This window comes from Homarus americanus, unplaced genomic scaffold (genome assembly GCF_018991925.1).
Source record: "Homarus americanus isolate GMGI-L3 unplaced genomic scaffold, GMGI_Hamer_2.0 scaffold45698, whole genome shotgun sequence".
Lineage (NCBI taxonomy): Eukaryota > Metazoa > Arthropoda > Malacostraca > Decapoda > Nephropidae > Homarus > Homarus americanus.
This window is the reverse complement of record NW_024735554.1, coordinates 10,397,019-10,420,565: the sequence shown is the minus strand read 5'-3', so window position 1 is coordinate 10,420,565 and position 23,547 is coordinate 10,397,019. Positions and strand designations below refer to the sequence as shown.

General features: G+C 42.0%; 1 protein-coding gene across 1 annotated transcript in view; it reads right to left on the bottom strand.

The window, feature by feature from the left end:
• Window positions 1-3,900: 3,900 nt before the first annotated feature.
• The window catches only part of LOC121871342 (GATA zinc finger domain-containing protein 15-like), a 27,112-nt gene continuing 7,465 nt past the window's right edge, over window positions 3,901-23,547 (bottom strand). Inside the window, exon 4 of the mRNA XM_042373561.1 lies at window positions 3,901-3,984. Within this exon, the coding sequence (XP_042229495.1) occupies window positions 3,901-3,984 (84 nt within the window). The remainder of the gene's footprint in view (window positions 3,985-23,547) is intronic.

The window sequence follows — 23,547 nt, the reverse complement described above, 5'->3', positions numbered from 1 at the left end:
TAAAGCTTTCAACATCACTCACAAAGGATCTTGTAATCAAACATAGCTAAGTTGACTCAAAACAATGGTGTTCTCTCTCATATTCAAATTCATTTTATAAAGAGGTTGGTTTCAGTAACTCAGAGAAAATAGGATAACGGAGGACTGAGGCGTCTTGAAGCGATGAGAAAACGGATGTCTTAGATGGGAGACTCAATAAAGAAGGCATAGCAACATGATTTGTGGACTATCGAGCGTAATATGAATCACCTGGATTTACGTTAACTGACGTGTATGACCGTGGTCATTACAGCACTACCGCTGGGAAGGCAAAGAAGTGTGCGCCTAGGCCCCCAATTATCTACAAAACGATGCATTTGTACAAGAACTGATTATCATATCAGAACTCACTGATGAAAATAAAGTAAAAAAAATAAACAGCTGTAACAGAACCTTTGCTTTATATAAATATGCACCCAAATGAATAACAACAAGCTATTCACCAAGTGAGTCACATAGTGAGTCATCAAGTTATTCACGACTCTAGATAACTTAGCTAGCATCTCTTTCAAAGGTAGAGCATGAGTCGAACTGATTTACCAAACAACCGGCTCACTCTTTCATGCCCAGAGCGGGCAGTTCACTTCCAACTATTGGACGGAGAACCCAGGCACATAACTCTAAGTGTTATCTCAAAGTGACATTCACAACACTTCCCTGGAGAGACTCACAATATATTCTTTCACATTGTATCTGTGTATGTACCTTCTTTGCGTGAATAGCATCATTACTAACCTAACCATCAATGTCTTAAATGTAATAATATATAACAATAAAAAAACAACTTAACACTATTTGACCAAAAAGTCAGTTGAGCTTTAAGGCTTAATTAAATGCCCAGTCCTTAGAAGCGTAGGCATTAAACGTGAGTGTGTGAAAAATCTTGTCCACCCAGACCAACTGTCTCCACCAGACCAGGAATCCCGCCAACAGTTCATCCATCAGAGAGAAAATCAACTTTGTTAAGGCGAGGTTCATTCACTTTTGTCGGGGGAAATCCATTTTGGCGGAGAATTTCCTGACGACGGCTCACCCAGTTGAAAAATATCATGTAAACAAAGAGGGACATTTACTCACACGGTCTTGGATCCTCTCCGGGCAGGAAAGGCTTTAACCTAGTTTCTTCAGATATGTTTTCAGAAATTGGCTGTTTCTCTTGGTTTTCATACTACTTTATTTGTCTGTGTATTTTATTGTTTAACTTTAATGAAAAAAAATTATACATTTGACAAGGTGGGCCCGATGACTTCCGAAACTATACGTACAACTGGTGATGTCTCGGGTGGGCTGGTACACGTGTCTTCATCCCCCCTCCCTCCCCAACGCAATTCGGTTATCCAACACAGGGGAGTGAGTTGCCATATAGGAATAAAATAAATGGTAAGTAATTATCACATAGTATAAGGAGACAGTTGTCATCGTTTTTGATACGAGTATATGGGTTACGTATTAATATAGCACACATGGGGTCATGAATCAGTGCATAAGAATCACCTTTTCGCTATGTTGCCAAGTATTAATCGAATCTTGAGACAAAGTTTAGTGTTGGTGAGCCTGTTCTACAAAACACCACAACACTGGCTTTGAAGCATTTCAGAGGCAACATGATGCAATAGCGTGTTAGTTATGCCATTCAGCATGGAAACGTCACAGGAAACACTAAGGGCTATTTCCGCACCTGGAGACTGGCGCTACATGTCGATTACGGGACGTCACCTGACCCGCGCCGATGACGTCACTACTGCCTTAGAGGCATGGGAGCATCTACGAGGCCTTGAGGGACGAGACCTAACACCGGAGCTGGTGTCATCCATGCCTCCCAGGTGATGCTTACACCAAATACTGTCCTAATAAAAGAGACAATCAAATCATGTTTTCATTTCCTATATACCATCGCTGTTAGAAAATTCAGTATTTTTTACATGTTTCATTCTGTATTTCCGACCAGGAAAACGTAGTAATTTGAATTACTTTTTTTGTTCTGTAAACTATTTCAGACACTCTCTTTCCCTTTTTCAATTTGTTTAATTATCAATATAAATTGACATTTTATCATACCATATACACTTCATGATGCATAGAATATTTAAAATTGCATGTTTATGCTATTTATTTCTATATGTAATAACTGAATATGCGGTTGGCGGTTGTTTGCGGTTCACGTTCGTCTTATGTCCGTGTTTGTTTACATTATTTCAAAGAGGCGCATCACTCATTGAAACGGAAGGCAGCTTAGAGGGTCAGTGTTTTCCCTCTTAGGTATATTCTAAGGAGATATGCCTTAGCAAATTTAGCTAGATTAATGGTAAATTTTTACAATGGATATCGAGTATACATGTCTTCTCTGTAAATATGTTTCAAAATCAGTAAGGAGATATGTTACCCAGGGCCGGATTTACCTACTTGTGGGCCCCAGGCCAAACTCATCAGTGGGCCCCCAGTGAGATCGTTGATTATACAGTATGTTCAAAGTCCTCATGTTATATGGACTACAAATGAAGTATATATATGGTACCTCGTGTTTCATACCAGCTGGATTCGGTAAAATGCTACTGACACCACATACGCGGCACGGGCAGTTCCCAATGAGGTTCACGGCGCCACCAGCTCGATGAACAGGCTTTGTGTGAAATATAACAGAGCCTAGGACTGCTTCTAGTGTTCTTGTGGGTTGGTCGGTAGCATTTCCTCGTCCCACCCAGTAGGTCGAGGGTTCGAATCCTGGCTGGTGAGGTCGTTGATTATATGTTCAAAGTCCGCGTGTTATATGGACTAAAATGAAGTATGTATATATATATATATATATATATATATATATATATATTATGTAAAAATATATACAGAATCTCTGTAAATTATACAGAAAATGTTTGGCAACAATATAACCAGAGAATTTATTGTAATTTTTTTTTTTTTAAGAGTGCAGTATTCATGCATAAATTACACCTTATAATTATATCTTACCTATATTTAGGACGCTATTTGATCTACACTTATCGATACCATGAGTGATAAGATATCATTATTACGTGATGCTATTGATTAACGGGGGTGTTGACCAAGAGAAAAACAAGCCACTACCTACATAAAAAACAGTCAAGCTAGATTCTTAGGAGTTTCTATAAAATGATATATTTACACTACACAATGTTCATTGTATAATGGTCTTGCAAAACTAAATCAGTATGTGAGTGCTTGTATAAAGCTATTTATGGCATTACAAACATATTTACTACGATTACGACAGAAAGTGTCGCTATAAATCAACATACGGCACCCTTGTGCATACGAATAAAGGAAAAAAGTCACAAGAAAAAAGTCACAGGAAAAAGGGCACGGAAAAACCTAACCTAACCCAACCAAACCTAACTTGACCTAACCTAACCGAACCTAACTTAAACTAACCTACATGCAATGCCATCATATATATAATGTGCTGTCAATGTGTACAAGTCATGTGACTTTTTTTCCTGTGACTCTATTTCAGTTCACCGTGCATACTTGGCTATACCAGCGTGCGGGTGGAACAACACGCATATCCCAACACCTATCGTCTATGGTCTCATATGTTTCACACAGAGTAATGCACAGATACTTTTTTAGCTCCTGTACACCAATTCACAGTTTTTAACCATTATTGATTTGTTTCAGGTATATACAGTTTATCAAAATGATGATGTGTCTTTAGTTTTATTGTGAAAAGTGAAAGCGAGTCCTGAAGGCCTAGCACCAGTGAGGGTGCAGCACACTATAGACTAAACCTTTTATCGTTCACAAGGAATAAATGTACACGACTACCCTGACATGCCTAACAGCAAAGTACCCATTGCTATTAGCTGAACCGGGGATGCCCAGCGACCACTAGGACAGGAGGCGAGAGTTGAATCCCCTCGGCCCCCGCACCCGACCTTTAGAGATAAGGTTTAAACTGGATGGTTGAGCTCCCTGAGGGTAAAGGGGAGATACACACAGAAAAAAACTCAGATATATTTAACACACACACACACTACATCCTTGACCACCGAAGGGTCAAGACCTATCAGGTGCTGCTCCTGCTGCGCAGCTGCCCCCCTTGGCCAATGTTGGCCCATTCCCCAAGTCCCTCTCCTCAACCCATCCTCACCACCGGGATATCAACATAATTCCGTCAAAAGTGACAATTTCGCTTCGGAAAGAAGTGGGATCCGTGTTGAACAGTGTTTAGGCCAGTGAATTCAGCACTAGAAAGTACCAGCGAGAGCAGTGATTCTCCAGTGAGATAAGCACCTCTGGGAACCGACAACCATCTTCCGACCAGGCGGTGATAATCAGTCCACCTTGGGACAACAGTGGGCTTGCTTTACACCTAGCAGAGAGTGGGGTACTGTGACACCACCCCACACCAAATCGGTGTTTCCATGACCCAGTGAGGTCCTCCATGTCAACACCCGAGGACGAGTTACTGCACCATGTGAACACCACACCACCCGGTGTCTCCATGACCACGTGAGGTCCTTCATGTCATCATCTACAGACGAGTTATTGACCTACGTGACCTCACACAGAATGGCAAGAAACTAGCCCAGGCCTTCAACTGCAAACTATAATAATTTGTATGTTCAATTCATGTTCCTTCTCCTTTAAGTAATGAAAGCTATTGTTAAACGACCCACCCACCCCATGTCTTTGTATGTAATAAGTAATTTTTGTCTAATTTATATTTTCAGCCTTCGGGCTGCAAATTTTTTTCAATAAACCGTTAATTATTATTATTATTATTATCATTATTATTATTATTATTATTACACACACACACACACACACACACACACACACACACACACACACACACACTATAACACCTACCAGCCCACATCTTGGCGTTACACAAAGATCTCATCACAGAGACACCCAATTAATACCAGCCTCAGCTTTAACCTGGAGATAGCTCGCCTGGAGGTGAGACTTGTATATGGTATGTCTTGATTTCCAAATGATCTGAAAGACAAAGTGACAAGTTGTGAAATCAAAGGAATCCTGGAAATTACCTATTAAGTGTTCTGGATGGGTTTATGGGACGCGGCGGCAGAGTGGATTAGTATTTACATCCTTTTTTTTTCTTTCGGGATCGCGGGTTCAGCCCGGAAAACCCTCAGTCCACTCAGCTGTAAATGGCTCTCTCTATCACCATACATGTGGGGCAATGAAAGCAGTGCCGATCATACTGCTCCTTGTGTGCAGAGAAAAGGTTTACGCCCGGAGTTTTAAACACCCTGTTCAGTTGGAGAGGGTCGTCGTGTTTTAACCCGATTTAAAAAAAAGAGTCCTGAGGGACACCGCAGTGCAGTACTTAACGGGGTGGTGTGGCGGTAAAATTAAGTAATTCCAATATTATAAATTAATTTTATTAGAATTAGTTAAGTACTGTACTGCGGTGTCCTTCAAGACTCATTTTTTTTTAAACTCGGGTTAAAACACGACGGGCGTTAGTGTGCACTGTATTCCACTTAAAGGCTCACCTGCTGCTTTTATGGCATATATTTGTAGAAATGAAGAGGCAAACTTAGGGAGGAACGTGCTGTTCAGTTAATGTCGTGGACCTAGCATTGACGTCACGCAGTAAGGTAGTCAGGTCGGGCTCGGTAAATGACAGCCAATTCAGGCTCCAACACAAGGAGTCCAGAGAGATGAGATGTGCACGGGGCTCATAAGTCCACTTCCTCCACTTGCCGAAGTGGACCTGTGGGAATGTTGATCGTGGTAATCAAAACCTCGTCCCCACAAGGTGGATGATAGCCCACCGGCTTTCAATTTCACACTGTATTTCCCATTTCCTAACTTCTTCCCTTTACACCTTGTATCCTCAGAGCCAACGGGTCTCTTCTCTACTACTACTACTACTTTATGTATTTTCTCTCAAGATGGGTTCTGTGTAGCCCGAAACGATATGAAAATAAAGAAACTTGGGTCTTTCCAGTGTTTCCCTCCCACCTAGTGAAGGAGAAGGAGAGGTAATTTGAACTATTGAAGGTACATCATAATTGTGTTACAAATATAACCACCAAGTGCCATACCATCCCCGCACCCTTCCCAACATATACACCCGTCCACAGTTGCCGCATGATAACGAGGTTGTTACCAGACTGCTAACGACCTTAATGAGCCCTCATTAACCATTCATATATTCCCAAAATTGAATCAACACCAACTAAAAATTCGCATAATTCTCTCTGCTATCTTTTTTGTTTTTGTATAATTTGTCCGTCTGGCCGAGGCTGTTTCACCTGAGGCCCCAGAACAAGGGGAGTTATGCGGGTGAGAGCATTTATATGAATATTACTGCTCTCTCTCTCTCTCTCTCTCTCACACACACACTCCCTGCACGTATCTATAAATCCTGCCTCTTGTTTGTCATAATAAATCAAGGAGTGAGTTTATAGTACACATATGATGCAGATACATTCATCTTCATTCTTTTCTGTTATATATACAAGGTGACGGCTCATCTTGTCAATTATACAGTATAATATGACTTTGAAGATTTTAATGAATATTCTTGGAGTAACTTAAAATAATAATAATATTAAAATTATATCAGTTTAGGATATTATAATACAGTTTCAAGTACAAGTATGTATATAATTCCAGGTTAAGATATTTCAAAATAACAACACTGGTATGGGTAAATTTACATGAATAATTCAGAAATAGTTATAGGTAAAAATGCATATGTAAATACAAATATAGAATAAGCAGACTTAAGTGCTAATAGAGATACAGGTTCAAATATAATCACAGGTATAGACAGAGGAAAAAACACAGACAAGGGTAGAAACAAGTACAGTTAGATACGACTATACATACACAGGTATACAAAACGAACACAGGTTGAGGTGCAATTACAAATACAGGGATACATATAGATTACAAATACATTCACACACAAAAAAATAAAAAAACAGACATCTTGAAATAAAAACATCACACAAGAACACCACCACCTCACCACATCTTGTACAAAACTGAAATTAAAATCAACGTATTACTGTTACTCATAACCATATTTTGGCCTAGTTCAGCGGGATGGGATGTATTTTTCCAACCACAACAAAGGACGTAATACAGTGGGATTATACATGCCATACATCTGCATACTAAGGCAGTCAAGTTGTTTGTTGTTGTGTGCGTGTACCACTATTTTCGTTCTAGTGTTTTAGCTGGGACGAATTCATGAACTTTGTAATAATAATAATAATAATATTAATAAATGGTTTATTAATCGAGTTGCAGCCGGTGGCTGAATATATACAGACTTACATTTGATTTAGACATAATGATATAATATGCGTTGAATACATTTGCAGGGCTGTACAGTACATAAATCAGGAGTTGTTTATTATTTTAACAATAGATGGGATGGTGCTATTCTTATATCTATCGGTGAGGGCTCTTATGGGCTGAATTTTGTTGTAGTGGCGGACTGCGCAAGGTGGGTGGGGGGCTGCCGGTGGGATGAGGTGGCGATGACGAGGGTGGTGCATTAGTTGGCTGCCAAACATTTCCAGTGCTTGGTGGTGGAGGTCACTAAGGGACGCCATTTCCAGGGTGGAGAGAGTTGATGTCGCCGTAGTATTCTGCACCGAGCATGATTCTGCAGGCCCTTTTCTGTACCTTCTCTAGCCGACGTTGTTGGGTGGAGTTGAGAGAAGACGACCAGGCTGGTGACGCATACGTTAGTTTGGGGAGAATAAAGGCGTTGTAGATAGTCCTCAGCTCTGGCGTGGGTGTCTCAAGTGATCTAAGTCGTCGTAGCATGTAGAGAAGGTACGAGGCTGCCTTGACTGTGTTATTTACATGGGCCTTCCAATCTTCGTATAGACTAGTCAGGTATGTGCAGGTACTAGTAATACTGAATCCTAACCTAACCTAACCTATTACTACCAAGGCCAGGAAAGATTGGGGCCTACTACCACTGAGACCAGGTAGGATTGAGGCCTATTACTACTGAGGTCAGGTAGGATTGGGGCCTAATGGGACTGGGATTATGTAGGATTAAGATCTATTACTACCAAGGCCAGGTAGGATTGGGGCCTATTAGGAGTGGGGCCTATTAAGACTGGGGCCTATTAGGACTGGGGCTTATTAAGACTGGGGCCTATTAGGACTGGGCCCCATTTGATCTGCGGCTTAGAGTATATCCGTTGTAGGAGACAGCAGCTGAACCTCTTCCCACTAACATAAATTGCATGGGATTTGTAGGCTGTGTGTTGGTCTGCTGGGCTGACAGAAGGTGGCGGAGAGAGAGAGAGAGAGAGAGAGAGAGAGAGAGAGAGAGAGAGAGAGAGAGAGAGAGAGAGAGAGAGAGAGAGAGAGAGAGAGAGAGAGAGAGAGAGAGAGAGAGAGAGTCTGCCGGAAACAAGACAAGATAGGAGAATGGAAGTAAAACAGTAATAGAGGAAACTCTGAAATGGAATGAGAGGATAATATGAGTGTGAAATAAAATCTATCTATCTATTATGCCAAAAAAAAAAATCGATCGAAATAGATTTAAATGTCGCTCAGTTTCGTCCCACCAACCCATTAATTCTCGTCAGATTTAACAGAAATTAAAGAAGGAAATTTAATATGAAATTATACAGGTGTAATAAAGTTGGTAGTCTTTAATAGTTGTCTGGACTGATAGTGGTGGTGCTGGTGTTAGTGGAGTGGTGGTGTTGCGTGTGGTGGTAGTGGTAATTCTTGTGGTGGTAGTGGTGGTTGGTGGTTGAAGTGAGAATGGTAGTGATAGTGGTGATAGTGGCGGTTTGGTAATAATGATAGTGGTAGTAGTAGTAGTAGTAGTGGTGGTGGTTGCGTTGGTATTGGTAGTGATAGGTGCCCCTCGGTGATGGTGATGATAAGGAGGGTTATATTGATAAACAGACAGACAGACAGAGTTAAAGAAAATGATAAAGTAAAACAAAAACAAAATATAAAGTTTAGTATATGGGTGGGGTACAGTGTACTGGGCCGAGTTTCTTTACTTCATATTCTACCATCCAGATATTCTTTTCTGTTATTATTCTTCAATTCTTTATTTTTAACTGTACTTTATATTCTTATTTAGTATTCTTTTCTTAGTTATGTATATTTTTTATATTAAACTTTCATGGTGTATTTATTTAATAATTTCTATGCTGTGTCTTTAGTTCCACAATATATTTAAATATCTTATATTTCTTTGCTTATACTTTCCAAGTCTTTCATTTCTTTTCATATACTGTACATTATATTTTCTGAATTTCAATGTTCTTACCTTTCTGAAGTATACACTGTTTTTACTTATATTCTCATACATGGGTTAGTCTGGGTACCATGTTATTCTTAGTACACTTATTATACTTACAAGGGTAGGCTGCCACCACCAGAATTTGGTTAGAATATAACATAACTCATGGACAACTTTGGTAGTGTGGTAGATATGTATAGGCACGTGAGTAAGTATTATTTTCTGGGAACCAATGTTTAGAAGGAGTAGAGAGGTGTTACTCGTAGATTACTAATTCAATATTTATTAACACAGTGAGTGAATAAGATGTTACTTAAATTCACCCAGAAAAAACTGGACCCTCAGGTCTTACTGTACCATTGATAAAATAGATCCACAATTACTCATTATATCATTAAACAGCTCCAAGTACTTATTATATCATTTAACAACTATTACTCATTACTTCATTAGACAACTATTGTATTATTTCTTTGACAAGTAAGATTCAGAAATTATTACACACAGTCAGATAACACTGGACCCTCTGGTCTTACTTTTATAAGTAACAAATTACATCTTCAATTCTAGGTTACAACATTTAACTATCATTATATTATTTCATTGTCACTGCAAGTGAATAATATGACACACTTGACACTCTCCTGAATTAAAATAGTCTCTATAACAACAGGTTATTTCGGAATGACTAACGTGACACTTTAATGAGTATTCAGTGGTTTGGTGGACTCAACTCCGAGAATAACAATAACCCGGGTACCACCAACATTCATGGACTCAATACTTAACCTGGGATGACTATATTTCTGCTAGTCATCCCCAAGCATGGATATTAACACGGCTCCATACATAGAGCCAAGAACACTAGATGGACCACGATCACACGACGGAGTCAACGGGCCAAAGTTGTTTACAGGCTCGCTCGCTAGCTCGGAGCGCCTGGCCCGGGAAGGGTTGACTCGTGGCGGTGGGCCGTGGAGTCTGCCAAGGAATCTCGCCCTGGGATTCTAACCTTGTCACCTTAAAGACATCCTTCGAGAGCCATCGTGCCCATAGGCGGCTCCCGAACCTCAGTCGTGTTGCCAACACACAAACAGCGTCTGGAGACGTGGAGGAGAAATCACAGAGTGAGTGAATATTTAACTTCAACTATACACAACCTACATCTGGCAACGGTAATGATGATATCTTCGTTACTCGACTTAATTAGCACAGAAGAGTACCATGTTGAATCATGAACACTGATATTCACAAAAATCGACTAAGTTAAATGACTTTACATGATGGCGGGAAACAATCAACTACATACCTGGAGACGTGGAGGGGAAATCATAGAGGGAGTGATTTTTCTTGCGCGCGTCGGCATCTATACGGGCCTAATCTTACTAACAATAGACCTTCTATTCAAAGTAGTCGCTGGACACCTAGCTGTGACCGTTAGTGTCACAGGTCAGGTTAATTTTCTACATCTATATTTATGATCTAATCAGAGATTGAGTTTATCAGGAAAGAGGTGAAATGGAGTTAAATATGCATTCGCAACTCTACTGGCCTGACCGCAAACCACATTCCCGGCCGAAACAGCCGTTAAGTCTTGGAGAATTTCGAGTTTGACAGGAACTGTTCAGGAGATTAATGACTTTCTTAAATATACAACTAAACTATAAACATCAGATTCTCTGATGTTTGGGCGACAAAATAATATAACTTCAGCAGCGATCGGAAATTCAGGATACTCCCACGAACGACATAAAATATGCCACTCTAGCTGGCAAACTCGACACTCACTTACTTGACAAGTTTTACTAACAATAAGGACAGTTGAAGCTTTCAACACCACTCACAATGGATCTTGAATGTCCCAACTGTAAACAGACATATCTAGATTGCCTCACCAATTACAACCACAGTTACAATTTCAAATTCTGTCATTACTAAGGAATAATGAAGTCTCAGGTACAATCAAGACTGAGAGAAAACGGCATACTGAGGCGTCCTGAAACGCTGAGAAAACGGATTCTTCAGATGGGAAACTTCAATAAGAAAGCATAGCTACATGTTTTTGTGGGCTATTGAGCGTAATATGAATCGTCTGATTTTACGTTAACTGACGTGTATGACCGTGGTCATTACAACAGGGGGGCAGTTTCTGATCGTGTTGAGGCAAATTTACGATGTTGGCTCAGATCCTATTTGTTGAAGGTGCTGCAGTGTGGCTCCTGTGGTAGTATAGGTTTTAGATTTGTGTCTAGTGTAGGTTAGGTTAGGTTTAGGTCAGTTAGGTTAGGTTAGGTTATATCACCACAGGATTATCCGTATGTCTTTCAGAATGTATATCTGTCTACCTGTCTCCCAGAAGTAAGTTGAGTATCTGTGTTGGGTGTCAGGAAGGCAGGGTCGTGTCTGCGGAAATAAGATTCGATTTTAGTCAACGTGTGATTGTTAGTTTGGGTGATGTGACGTTTGAGAGGCTGATTGGAAGGTTCACACTCATACTCCATCATGTACAGTAGGTGAGCTGAGGTATGCCGTAAGTGTATCATACGTACTTAGACGAGCAGTCAAACGGTAGATAATCAATATTTCCAACTACTTAACAAACTGACAAGCACCGTTAAAGTTAAATGAACGAGTAACTATACTCGTTTTGATTTGGAAAATTATTGATATAAACATTTTACTGTGAATCTTTTTTGACGATAGTAACACGAGACATCAATCAAAGCCTCGCTACAGCACTGTGTAATGGACATACTCATCAAAAATATTAAAAGTCAGATAAATGCAAAGAACCGACTCTAACTGCGATTTAAATGTATTAGAGTGTGACATTGTTATGTTGATAGTAACCATTATTTTCACGAACTATATCAGACATGTCGGTCATAGTGAGGTAGTGAGGAGGGTAGTGGCCGATTACCTCTGTTAGTACTAATACTACGACTACCTTTTTTAACGTGTCCTCCAGCCTCCCCCAATAGCCACACCTTCGCCGCCATTTCATTACCTTAAAATTAAATATCCTAATACAAAAGTAGCTATCCTAGCTGTGCTGAGTTAGTTGAGCCGCAGATCTATGCGGCATTCAGTGACTGTTGCCTCATAGTCAATATCTGCGATTGTTGTCGGCTTTGGGGGCGAAAATCTCGTTCCCCTGAGGCAGAGCAACGTAGACCTAGGCGGAGAAACGGACAGTCGACATCTTAACCAGGCTGTAACGTAACTTCTGGGCTGCTGCTTCCGTTCAGATAACACCTCCGTGAGTCTGGCATAGAAACATCTTGCACTTGGTCCCATCCAACCAGAGGTTGTGAACACCAGAGGAGTGAAGCTGCCCTGATCAACATTCAGAATTCTTTCCCCATATGCCCTGATCTTGACATTCTCGTTCCTCCTGTGTGCAGCGTCGAGAACTAGGTTACGGTGACATGAACCCATGTGATCGAAAATCCTATATCAAAGAAGGTTCGGTGTCCCCGAGTCCAGTATCATCGAGCACTGACCTCCACACGGGCTTCGTTGGATGTGTTTGAAGTCCTGTGATGGAAATTCTCACCGTCCAATGGAAGGAGGGTCGGTTCCACCGTGACTTCATGGCAGATTTCCTTCAACATATTTGCTGCGAGTCCCTTACTTCGTCATGCCTTATGCACACGAAGCCCCCTTTCTTACACGCCATGGCGTGGTCAATGTCATTGGAGGAGCCGCACGCGCATTGGGAGGGCAAACCTTCTACTGGCCCACTGTACCTTAGAGCAGTGGTATCTGTGAATTCTTGTTAATTAAGACTGAAACCTTTTCTCCTTATCAGTAACATTGTCTGCAAACCTCCAGCGCTATAGCTACTTTTGTTTTGAAGTTCTCTGACACTTGCAGCATCAGTTGCTGTAGTTTATCACTGAAGGTGTGCTGTCGATCTGTCGTAATGGACCGTCGAATCTTGTTTAATTCCTTGGTAGCCACCTTACACTAATAGAACGTATTTATTAGAGCTACTCTATGATAGCCTCCGTCCTCAATTAACTGTGATATATATATACACTTGGAACTGTACATAATTCATTTTCCTAATAAATGAAGAAAGGACAGTTGGGTTTTCGCTACTAAATACCCTATACATGTTCGAGCTCCATTAACTCATCAAGACTCAACGGTTAAGGGCCAGGGCATATTAAAAGACTAGCAAACATTCATCCTATATAGTATTCATTTTAGAAAATAGGAATAAAGAAGGAAAAACAGATTTTTTTTAAGTACCTATTGACACCAAAGGAAATAATCCCTGATTTTTCACTTTCTGTAATGGAATTAATGAAATAATATCCAAAATTTTGATTAGATAAATGAGTGAAGAACTTTTTCTGGATAAGTCTCCTCAGTGTATGGCTTGTTAAATTTTTCCAATAATTTTATAAAAAGAAGAAGAAAATGGACATAAGAGACAGATGTTGTAGAATCTAGGGAGCTACAAATACTTAAACAAATTAAACAAGATCCTGGTCACAGATCAAACTCTAAGCGTACAAGTTCTCAAGAGGTATAATGGTATATTCTCGACAGTTGAATTAACCGATTGACAAGAAACATATAAATGACGTCATACGTAAATTACACAATTATCAAACGTTTTTGGTCTTCCCCTGGCCCTCCTGCCTTCAACCTTGCCCGTTAATATCTTGTTATTATCCACAGATCTCTAAATATATGACCCAAGTATCTTACTTTTATTTTTCGGTACATCTCAAGTATTCTACTTGAAGTTTTTGCTAATCTTAGTACTTCTTTATTTGTTTTCATCAGTGTAGCTTATTCTTAATATTCGCTTATAACGCTACATCTCAAAGGCCTACAACCTCTTCCTGGTGTCTACTGAAAGTGTCCACGCTTCTGGCACATACAATACTCCTTCCCCTATAAATGCTTTTTTTGCTTCCCATAGTCTTTTGATTTATTCTGTACATCTACCATCAAAACTAATGTTGCTTCCCAAACACACAAAATTTTCCACTTGTTTAAGTTCCTTGTTGCCTACAATAATTTTTATTTTAGTGTTTATTTCCAATTTAAAAAAAAACAATTACTTTTGTGTTTGCAGTATTAACTCTTAAACTATATATATCACCTGCTTCCACTAATCTGTTCAATAATTTTTTTAACTCATTTTCCTTATCTCGGGTAAGAGCAGTATCATTTGTACTGCATATATTTGATATTCTTTACCACTAAATTTTATTCCTTCATTATCACTTATAGCTTCTGTCAATAAGAATTCTGAATATATATTATAAAATGTGGGAGATAGAACACGGCCTTGTCTTACTCCCTGTCTAACTGTGAACCAATTAGTATGTTCATTAATTTACTAACACTGCAGCCTCCTGTTTCTAGTAAAGACTCTTTAAAATTCTAACATCTCCTTCATTAATGAATTTTTGCCAAGATTTCTAAGTTTGTGCTATACCTTATCAAAATCTTCTTCAAACTAAACAAACCAGATGTACAAAGTTCTTGGGACTTTTAAAGCCCTTTCACTTTAAATTCTCGGCTAGAGTAGATAATTTTGCACATGGATAATTCAGTAATAAAATAGTGGAGATGGTATGGCTATTAGGGGAAGCTGCATACCACAATTTAAAAGGCGTGAATTTGTTTAAAGTGTAGAAGCTGTCGCCAACACAACAACCACACCCTAAGTTAACGAGCTGCATGACCCAGTGTCAAGGAATAGTCTGAGAATACCGGACAACTTACTAACTGCACTGGCTAACCAGTACCCCGGAACACGACCCACAAATCGATTAACATCCAGGTTCCCAATTACTACTGGGTAGAGAGGCAAATGGCGTAAAAAAATCTTGCTCATAGTTTCATCCTCCCCGGGGTGCACCATAACTACCCTCGCACTACTGCTATGTACTCGCATAGGTATAGATACAGTGCGGGTGCATATATAGGTACAGTAATTTGAACATTTCAATAATTCAAATCTCCAGAGTGAGAACCTGACAATCTCTTTAACACAAAACATCTTGAATGTGATCTCCTTAATACAACGAGAGTCGTGATTCGCTGTTTTCTTATTTTACTTTTTTCTAGGTATAAGTTAGTCTGTATATAGAGACGTCCCTTCAGAACAGTAAAAATAAGCTTATTTCATTACTTACTATTTTCATCCAATACTAATTACAAGTAAAATCAGCTGTTTACTCTTCCACATCCCGTTTATAACATGCACTCACCATGGAGTCTGTAGATACAATATTACACATGAAGTCAGTTAGACACATGACGCTTTATCCTTGCTTCTGGTCGTTGTGATGACACTTTCATGTCACTTTCTACATTTGTCATGCACCATCCTCACCTACCATCTCCTCCCTGTCTTGATACACCCCAGATAATTAAAAGTAGGAGAGGAGTGAAAATAATTAAGACTAAAACTCTAACACAAAGGCATCTTGTCACGGACACAGTTTTATTAATGATACATAATTTAGGCTTTAAGCTGGACAATAGTGACAAACATCAAGTATAAATAACCACACAGTATTAGGTTCTCTTGATATGAACAATACCAGTAAGCTCGCCGGTAGAAGCTCTTAAGGGTAAATAAAACAAACTTGTGTGTGGAGTTACAAAATAAATCATGGTTTGTGTTACGTAAACAGAGGTCCTCCTGCTTTATATACCTCGGCTGGGATTCCATCAGGCCCTGTGGCATTGTTATTTTTCATATACTTGATGTGAATAGCTACCTCATCACGGGATAGAGGACAGCTGAGGTGGGTCAGCTGTGGGTGCTGAGGGACCTGCTAGGTTGTCAGAACATCTGCATAAGTGTTTTGGTTGAGCAGGGAATTGTTGTGCTCTTTTTAGCGCTGACGGATGCCTTCTTCGTCTTTTACTCGTATTAGGGACTTAGCGTTGCTCGAGTAGTTGGGCCATACATTATCTAGCTGAAATTGAAAAAATCATGAATCTAGTGTTGATCCGCAATATTTTGCATTTCACATGCTTTATTTTTCCATCTAAAATTGTGAAATTTGTGCTGGGCCATCACTTTCTTCTGGCGGAAGGTATCAGCTTTGGTTCGAAACTGAGGGTTGTTATGCCAGTCAGTGAAAGCAGCACATATCATTGATGAGAACGTCAATTTCATGGTTATTTTCATCAAACCAATCCTGGTGTTTTCTTTTGATTTGGCTGAGGGTCTCGTTGTAGGTTTTTTTTATGACTGAGGCGAAGATATCTCATTTGGCACTTAAATTTAGGTTGTTTGTTGTTGGGTTGGGTTGATGAGCAGCTGCTCTCTGAAAGCATGTTCTATACCACTTGATCTTCCAGTTGCTTCGTCCTAAAACCTCTTCTGGCGAATTGTTGCCTTCGTCGTTTTGGAGTAACGTGAAGGGTGAGTTTGGCTCTGATGAGCCAATGATTTGTCTCACAGTGGTCTGAGCCAAGCATGGCTCAGGCGATATGGATATCTCGGCGATATCTTTCGCTGACACTGATGTAGTCAATAAGATGCCAATGTTTGGATTGTAGGTGTTGCCAAGAACCCTTGAACTTGTCGGCTTGCCTAAACAAGGTGTTGGTGGAAGTGAGGTTGTGTTCAGTACACCTGCTGAGGAGGAGTAGACCGTTGGGATTACACCTGCCCACTCTGTTTCTTCCTATGGTTCCCTGACGTAAGTCAGCATCTCTGCCAACTCTGCAGTGAAGTTACCTGGGAGCAAAACGTTATCTTCTCTGGAGATAGAGGTTTGCACTCTGTCAAGGTCGGCATAAAAGGCATATGCACTGATGAAGAAGGCATGACGTGAGTAATTCAGTGGGACTCTGAGCGTCATGAGGCGCTCGTTGACCCTAAAAGGCATATCAGTTAGCCTATGTAGAACGGATTTGCAAATGGCAAAGCCAACTCCATAAAAGCGGTTTCTCTCCACAGGAGGCTTACCCTTCCAGAAGAAGGTATAGCCAGACCCCTGTTCTGTGAATTTATCCTCGTCTGGGAGCCGGGACTCACTAATGGCTGCTATGGTGATGTTATACCTAGACAGCTCTTTGCTACAAGAGCGGTTCTTGTTTCAGGATGCTCATTTGTACCAGTTTCTAGAAGAGTCCTGACATTTCATGTAGAGACCATAAGAGGTTGTATAGCTTGTTTTTGCTTTGATCTGTGATTATGTTTTGGACTGCATTAGGATGACGTTACTTGGTGCAGTTGCCCAGTCACGCTGTTTTTTTTAGGAAGGCTATGTTAAGGGCACATTTTCTTGTACCATCCCCACGTAGGGTGAACTGAGTGGCTTCTGGAAAGGGTTAGTCAGTCGCATAAACGGGACCGGTTTGCACTGCTACCTAGATCCCAGTGCATAAACGACCATCTTGTCTAAGCCACCCAAGTGCAGAGTTGTGACTAGAGGGTCAAGCCAGTCATCTCTACCTGACCCCTTCTCCACTCGTCTGTTGCCATAAAACTTTTGGGAGTTTAGGGGTTTTGATGGTAATGAAAAGTATGATGAGCTGGATATTGGCTGTGCATGAGTTGATTTATGTGGTGAGGCTGTAGCGCAGGCTGCTACTACACATCTTGGCTCTCTCTTTTCCTGATCAAGTTGTGCAGGTAGCTGCAACGATTGGGGAGAGGGAGAGTTGCAATGGACTGCCGATAGTCCATTTTTTGGGGTTTTCGCTTTCGTACCCTGTCCATCTTGCACTGCCTTCATACTCCGGTATGAAGGCAGTGGGAACATACTCCGGTTGGGTCCTGTGATGGTGGGATGGGCCCAAGTGCAAGATGTTTCTACGCCAGACTCGCGGAGTTGATCTCCGAACAGAAGCAGCAGCCCAGAAGTTATGTTACAGCCTGGATGAGATGTCGACTGTCTTTCTCTCTCCTTCGGTCGGCTTTGCTCTGCCTCAGGGGAACGAGAGCTTCTGCCCCTACTCCGACAACTGCTGCAGATGTTGACTATGAGGCTACAGTCACTGAATGCCGCATAGATCTGCGGCTCAACTAATTTAACACAGATAGGATAGCTTCTTATGTATTAGGATATTTAATATTAAGGTAAATAAATGGTGGCGAAGATGTGGCTATTGGGGGAGGCTGAAGGCCTTTGAATAAAAAAAAATAAAATAAAAAATAAAGTAGTAGTAGTAGTAGTAGTAGGGGGTCCGGGCGGCGTGGGTGTGTTGGGGTGCCTTCCCTGATTTAAAGTGTTATTGGTGGGGATATACTCAGTTTGTGGGAGCGAGAATTTCACAGTGTGTCGATGAAAGTTTGGATGTCACTTTGAGCATCATCGCCGACGGCTCGTCTCATTCCTTACGACATTAAACGCAAATATTGCTCGTGTTCACCGGCGATCTTCAAGTAAGCCTGTGAGTGTTTGAATGGTGGGTGGCTGGAGTTGCCAAGTGTCAGTGCCAGTGTGTCGATAGGCCTACCCTAGCAAGGGTGGCATCGCGACTCTCGCCCCTATGGGGCCAAGTGCCTCAAGTAACGGCCACTACATGTAGTGTCGGCTTACCCAGTGAGTATATATAACTAATGTTACATCAGCGAGACCATAGAAATGGTGGCTAACTCTACCAAAGTGACATAATCAAGTGTTAGGTGTGACAATTCTTGCTCCCAGTGGATTATTCTCATGTGTGGATTATCGCCCACATGGGGGGTGCCCGACACAACCACACGCGCGCATATGCCCATACTACTCGGACACCGAAGGCCAGGCTGTCACCCCTGTGCCTCATACGCATAAGATCTAGTTCCTTCGTCCGTATGGGCCCAATAGCAGAGGTCGGAGGCGGAAATATCTGTCGCCCAAGGTGCTGGTCACTATGCCTGGCAACAGTCCTTGCTGCGTCTGTGCTAGCCCGAACCAAAACTGCACAAATTGTCTTTGTGCGAGAAACAATCGATCATGTGTGGATTGCAGGAAGCTAGACCAGTGTCGGAACCCACGTGGCAGGGAGCCGACACAGGCGGCCACAGTGGATATCGCCGGGACCCAACCACCCGATGATATCCCAAATGATAGCAGTGAGTCTACTCAACCCGAAAATGTAGTACTAATAAATGCTGCTACCTCAGTAGCAGGTGTCCAGGAGGAGAATGAGAGACTGCCGCCTCAGTGGAAAGGCATGTCGATGGAAAATGCAGGCGTATGGGTCAAAGAAACCTACTCAGAAATTGTCATATGGTCGCCCGCTAACTTATTTGAACCACCCAAGTGTGCAGCCACCAAAGAAATGATTCGGGAGATGACTTTCTTCATGACTGATTACACTCAGGACCGCTTCCTCGCCCCCCTAGCTCTTCAAATACTGGCAATAATACCACATCTATTTTGTCAGAGGACACACACAAAGGCTAAGCACAAAGAAAATGTGGCAGCAATGAAGAGAAGGTCGACAATGTGGCGGACTGGGGCCCTAGATGATCTCCTATGTGAAGCAAGAACACTACAGGAGAGACTAAAATCTACGGGTGACGGAAAGCAAAACACCGATGACGTGGCAAGAAAATTTGGAAACAAAATGCGTGTGGGAAAAGTGTCTCTCGCGGTAAGATCTCTCACTCAGGAATCTTCCGGTGGGGTGATGCCAATAAACAGAGCGACTTTACAACTACTGAAAGAGAAACATCCCCCTGCAAGTGAAGATGAAGGCATCAGGCTCCAGGGTGCCTATATCCCACCAAATGTTGTCCTGTTCGAGAAAATAACAGGAGAGATGGTGTGGAAAAAGGCACTGAAGACTCGAGGAGGAGCCGGCCCTTCAGGTCTGGATGCAAACGGTTGGAGAGTCATCCTCAGCACTAACAGGTTTGGCCCTGTAGCAAGCGAACTCTGCACTGCCATTGCCACGCTTGCAAGAAAGCTTGCATCCTCTTGCTGCCATCACCTCCAGGCTCTGACGGCCTGCCGCCTTATTCCTCTGGAAAAGAATCCAGGATGTAGACCTATAGGGGTGGGGGAAGTGCTGAGGCGGATCATCGGAAAGTGTATAATGGAGGTGGTAAAGGATGATGTCAGGGCAGTAGCAGGGAACCTACAAGTGTGTGCTGGCCACCAGGCTGGTGGGGAGGCGGCCATTAACGCCATGAGATTGATATTTGAGCAGCGTGATTGTGAGGCCGTTCTTCTGGTGGATGCTTCAAACGCATTCAACATACTTAACCGCAAGGCTGCACTGCACAACATCAAGATCAAGTGTCCTAGCTTTGCGATGTATGTTGAAAATTCGTATGGGAATCCTTCAGACCTCTACATAGTAAACAAAAAGGCTCTACGAGGTGATACCATCCTATAGTCGACCGAGGGAACAACACAGGGGGACCCTGCTGCAATGGCAATGTATGCAATAGGCCTATCAGTGCTCCAACAAGAAATAAAGTATGAAACAACTGGGGTCAAACAAGTGGCATATGCTGATGACCTCACAGGAGCAGGAAAAGTGGAGGACATCAAAAAGTGGTGGGACCTGGTAACATCGCGAGGTCCATATATAGGGTACCACCCTAACGCCAGCAAATCCTTCCTCATCGTGAAGCCAGATCATTATGATCGGGCTGTGGAGGTTTTCGGCGAAAGTGAGGTCAAAATAACTAAGGACGGCCAAAGACATCTAGGCGCAGTAATTGGCACTACAGACTTCAAGACCCAGTACGTAGGGGGAAAGGTGAATGAGTGGGTTAGCGAAATCCATGCTCTATCGGAGATTGCTAACACAGAGCCACATGCGGCCTTTGCAGCATTCACACATGGAGTCAAGCATCGTTGGAACTACCTGATGCATACCATCCCTGAGATCCGACCCCTCCTCCACCCTTTGGAAGAAGCAATCAGTGTCAAGTTCATTCCCAAACTAGTGAAACACCACGACTTAACCCTAGTAGAAAGAACACTTCTTGCACTTCCACCAAGACTGGGAGGGATGGGACTAACTAATCCAGAGGAGATTGCTGACTCTGAACATCAAAATTCACTTAAGCTCACGGCAGCCCTCACTGACCACATAATGGCCCAGAATGCAACAGGGGAAGGGGACACCAGCGAAGTTAATAAGATCCGTAGGTCCATTACAACAGATCGGCAGCACTGCCAAAATGACATGTTGCAGCAACTATTGCTGCTGGTTCCAGAAAATTTGACAAAAAAAGTAGCTATAGCGCAGGAGGTGGGCGCCTCGAACTGGTTAACTACGTTACCGATAAGGGCAAATGGTTTCAGCCTTAACAAACAAGAATTTACAGATGCCATTGCTCTAAGGTACGGTTGGCCAGTAGATGGTTTGCCCTCCCAATGCGTGTGTGGCTATTCCTATGATGGCGATCACGCCATGGTTTGCAAGAAGGGGGGCTTCATATGCATGAGGCATGACGAGGTAAGGGATCTCACAGCAAATATGTTGAAGGAAATCTGCCGGGACGTCATGGTAGAACCGACCCTCCTTCCACTGGATGGCGAGATCTTCCAACACAGGACTTCAAACACATCTAACGAAGCCCGTGTGGACGTCAGTGCTCGAGGATTCTGGACGCAGGGACAGCGAGCTTTCTTCGACATCAGGATTTTTGATCCCATGGCCGTTTGTCACCGTAACCTAGCTCTCGATGCTGCGCATAGGAGGAACGAGAACGACAAGAGAAGGGCATATGGGGAGAGAATTCAAAATGTTGATCAAGGCAGCTTCACTCCTCTAGTGTTCACAACCTCTGGTGGGATGGGCCCAAGTGCAAGATGTTTCTACGCCAGACTCGCGGAGCTGATCTCCGAACAGAAGCAGCAGCCCAGAAGTTATGTCACAGCCTGGATGAGATGTCGACTGTCCTTCTCTCTCCTTCGGTCGGCTTTGCTCTGCCTCAGGGGAACGAGAGCTTCTGCCCCTACTCCGACAACTGCTGCAGATATCGACTATGAGGCTACAGTCACCGAATGCCGCATGGATCTGCGGCTCAACTAATTTAACACAGATAGGATAGTTTCTTATGTATTAGGATATTTAATATTAAGGTAAATAAATGGTGGCGAAGGTGTGGCTATTGGGGGAGGCTGGAGGCCACGTTAAAAAGTAGTAGTAGTAGTAGTAGTGCGCTGTGCTCCACGATCTCGAAGTCGGCCGTTTGTCATTACAGGCATGACTTCCCAGTGAGTCAACGCTGTGACCAAGGAAGGTATATGATTGTTGCAAGAATTGTAATTTCCTTAACTTGAACCTGATGTCATCCATCAAAGAAATATTGAGAGGGATTGAAAGAGATCAACAAATAGACATATAGAAAAAGAAGTAGAAAGTGAAACAGAGAGAGAGAGAGAACAGGGGAAATCGGTGAGGCGATAAAAAATCAGATATCTGATCAGATATTCTTCTCAGGCCTTTGACAGACTGCAGTCCCGTGTTTTTAGTTGTAAAAACATAAAAATAATTAAATAAACGCGTCACGTCTATCGAGCAATGGTCCTTCTTGTTGTATGGAAGCAAGACATAAGTCACATAGAACACATCTCAGCCGAGACTCTGATCCATTCTCTGAGTCCACAGGGTCGACAAGAGAATAGATGCTAATATTCTCACGGACACCTGCTGTAAGAGCGTCACTCTGACATTATTCATGACCAAATTCTTGGACTGACCACTTGACCCACATAAACGACAGCAAGCTGCCAAAGCAGCTACTCTACAGCCCTTTTTAAGAATGGTAAACATAGGGTAAATGGATACTGGAAGAAGTAAAATTATTAATTTTATACGAACTTTAAAAACATGCCAAAGTGACACTCGAATAAGGGAGAATATCACTCCAATCATGATGGGTAGAGACTACCGCGCTAGATATAACCCTCCACACACACAACATCTGCGGACGGCACAACCAATCCTGTGTTAGCCTTTCGAGCCACCTTAAAATTCACCAAAGAAGGTGAAACACCATTAATAAATGTCTATAATTTTGTCATCTATGGTTGATCGTCATACTGACTCCGAGTAAAAGCATAAAGAGAGGGGTTAAAGAGAGCTAGACAGAGTAAATGAGAATTTGGGAACAGATTATGAATGAAGATTAGACACACATTTTCTGACCACCTAAAGAAAAGGAAACAATAAGAAATACATTCACTCAGCATCTGTCCTTTGTTTTGGGTCCCCGGCGTAACAAAACTCAGTCACCAATTACTCCAGCTACTCAACTGTTTAGACACAAACACGCAGCTCAACTATATACCCTGTGTAACATTTTTTTTTGGGGA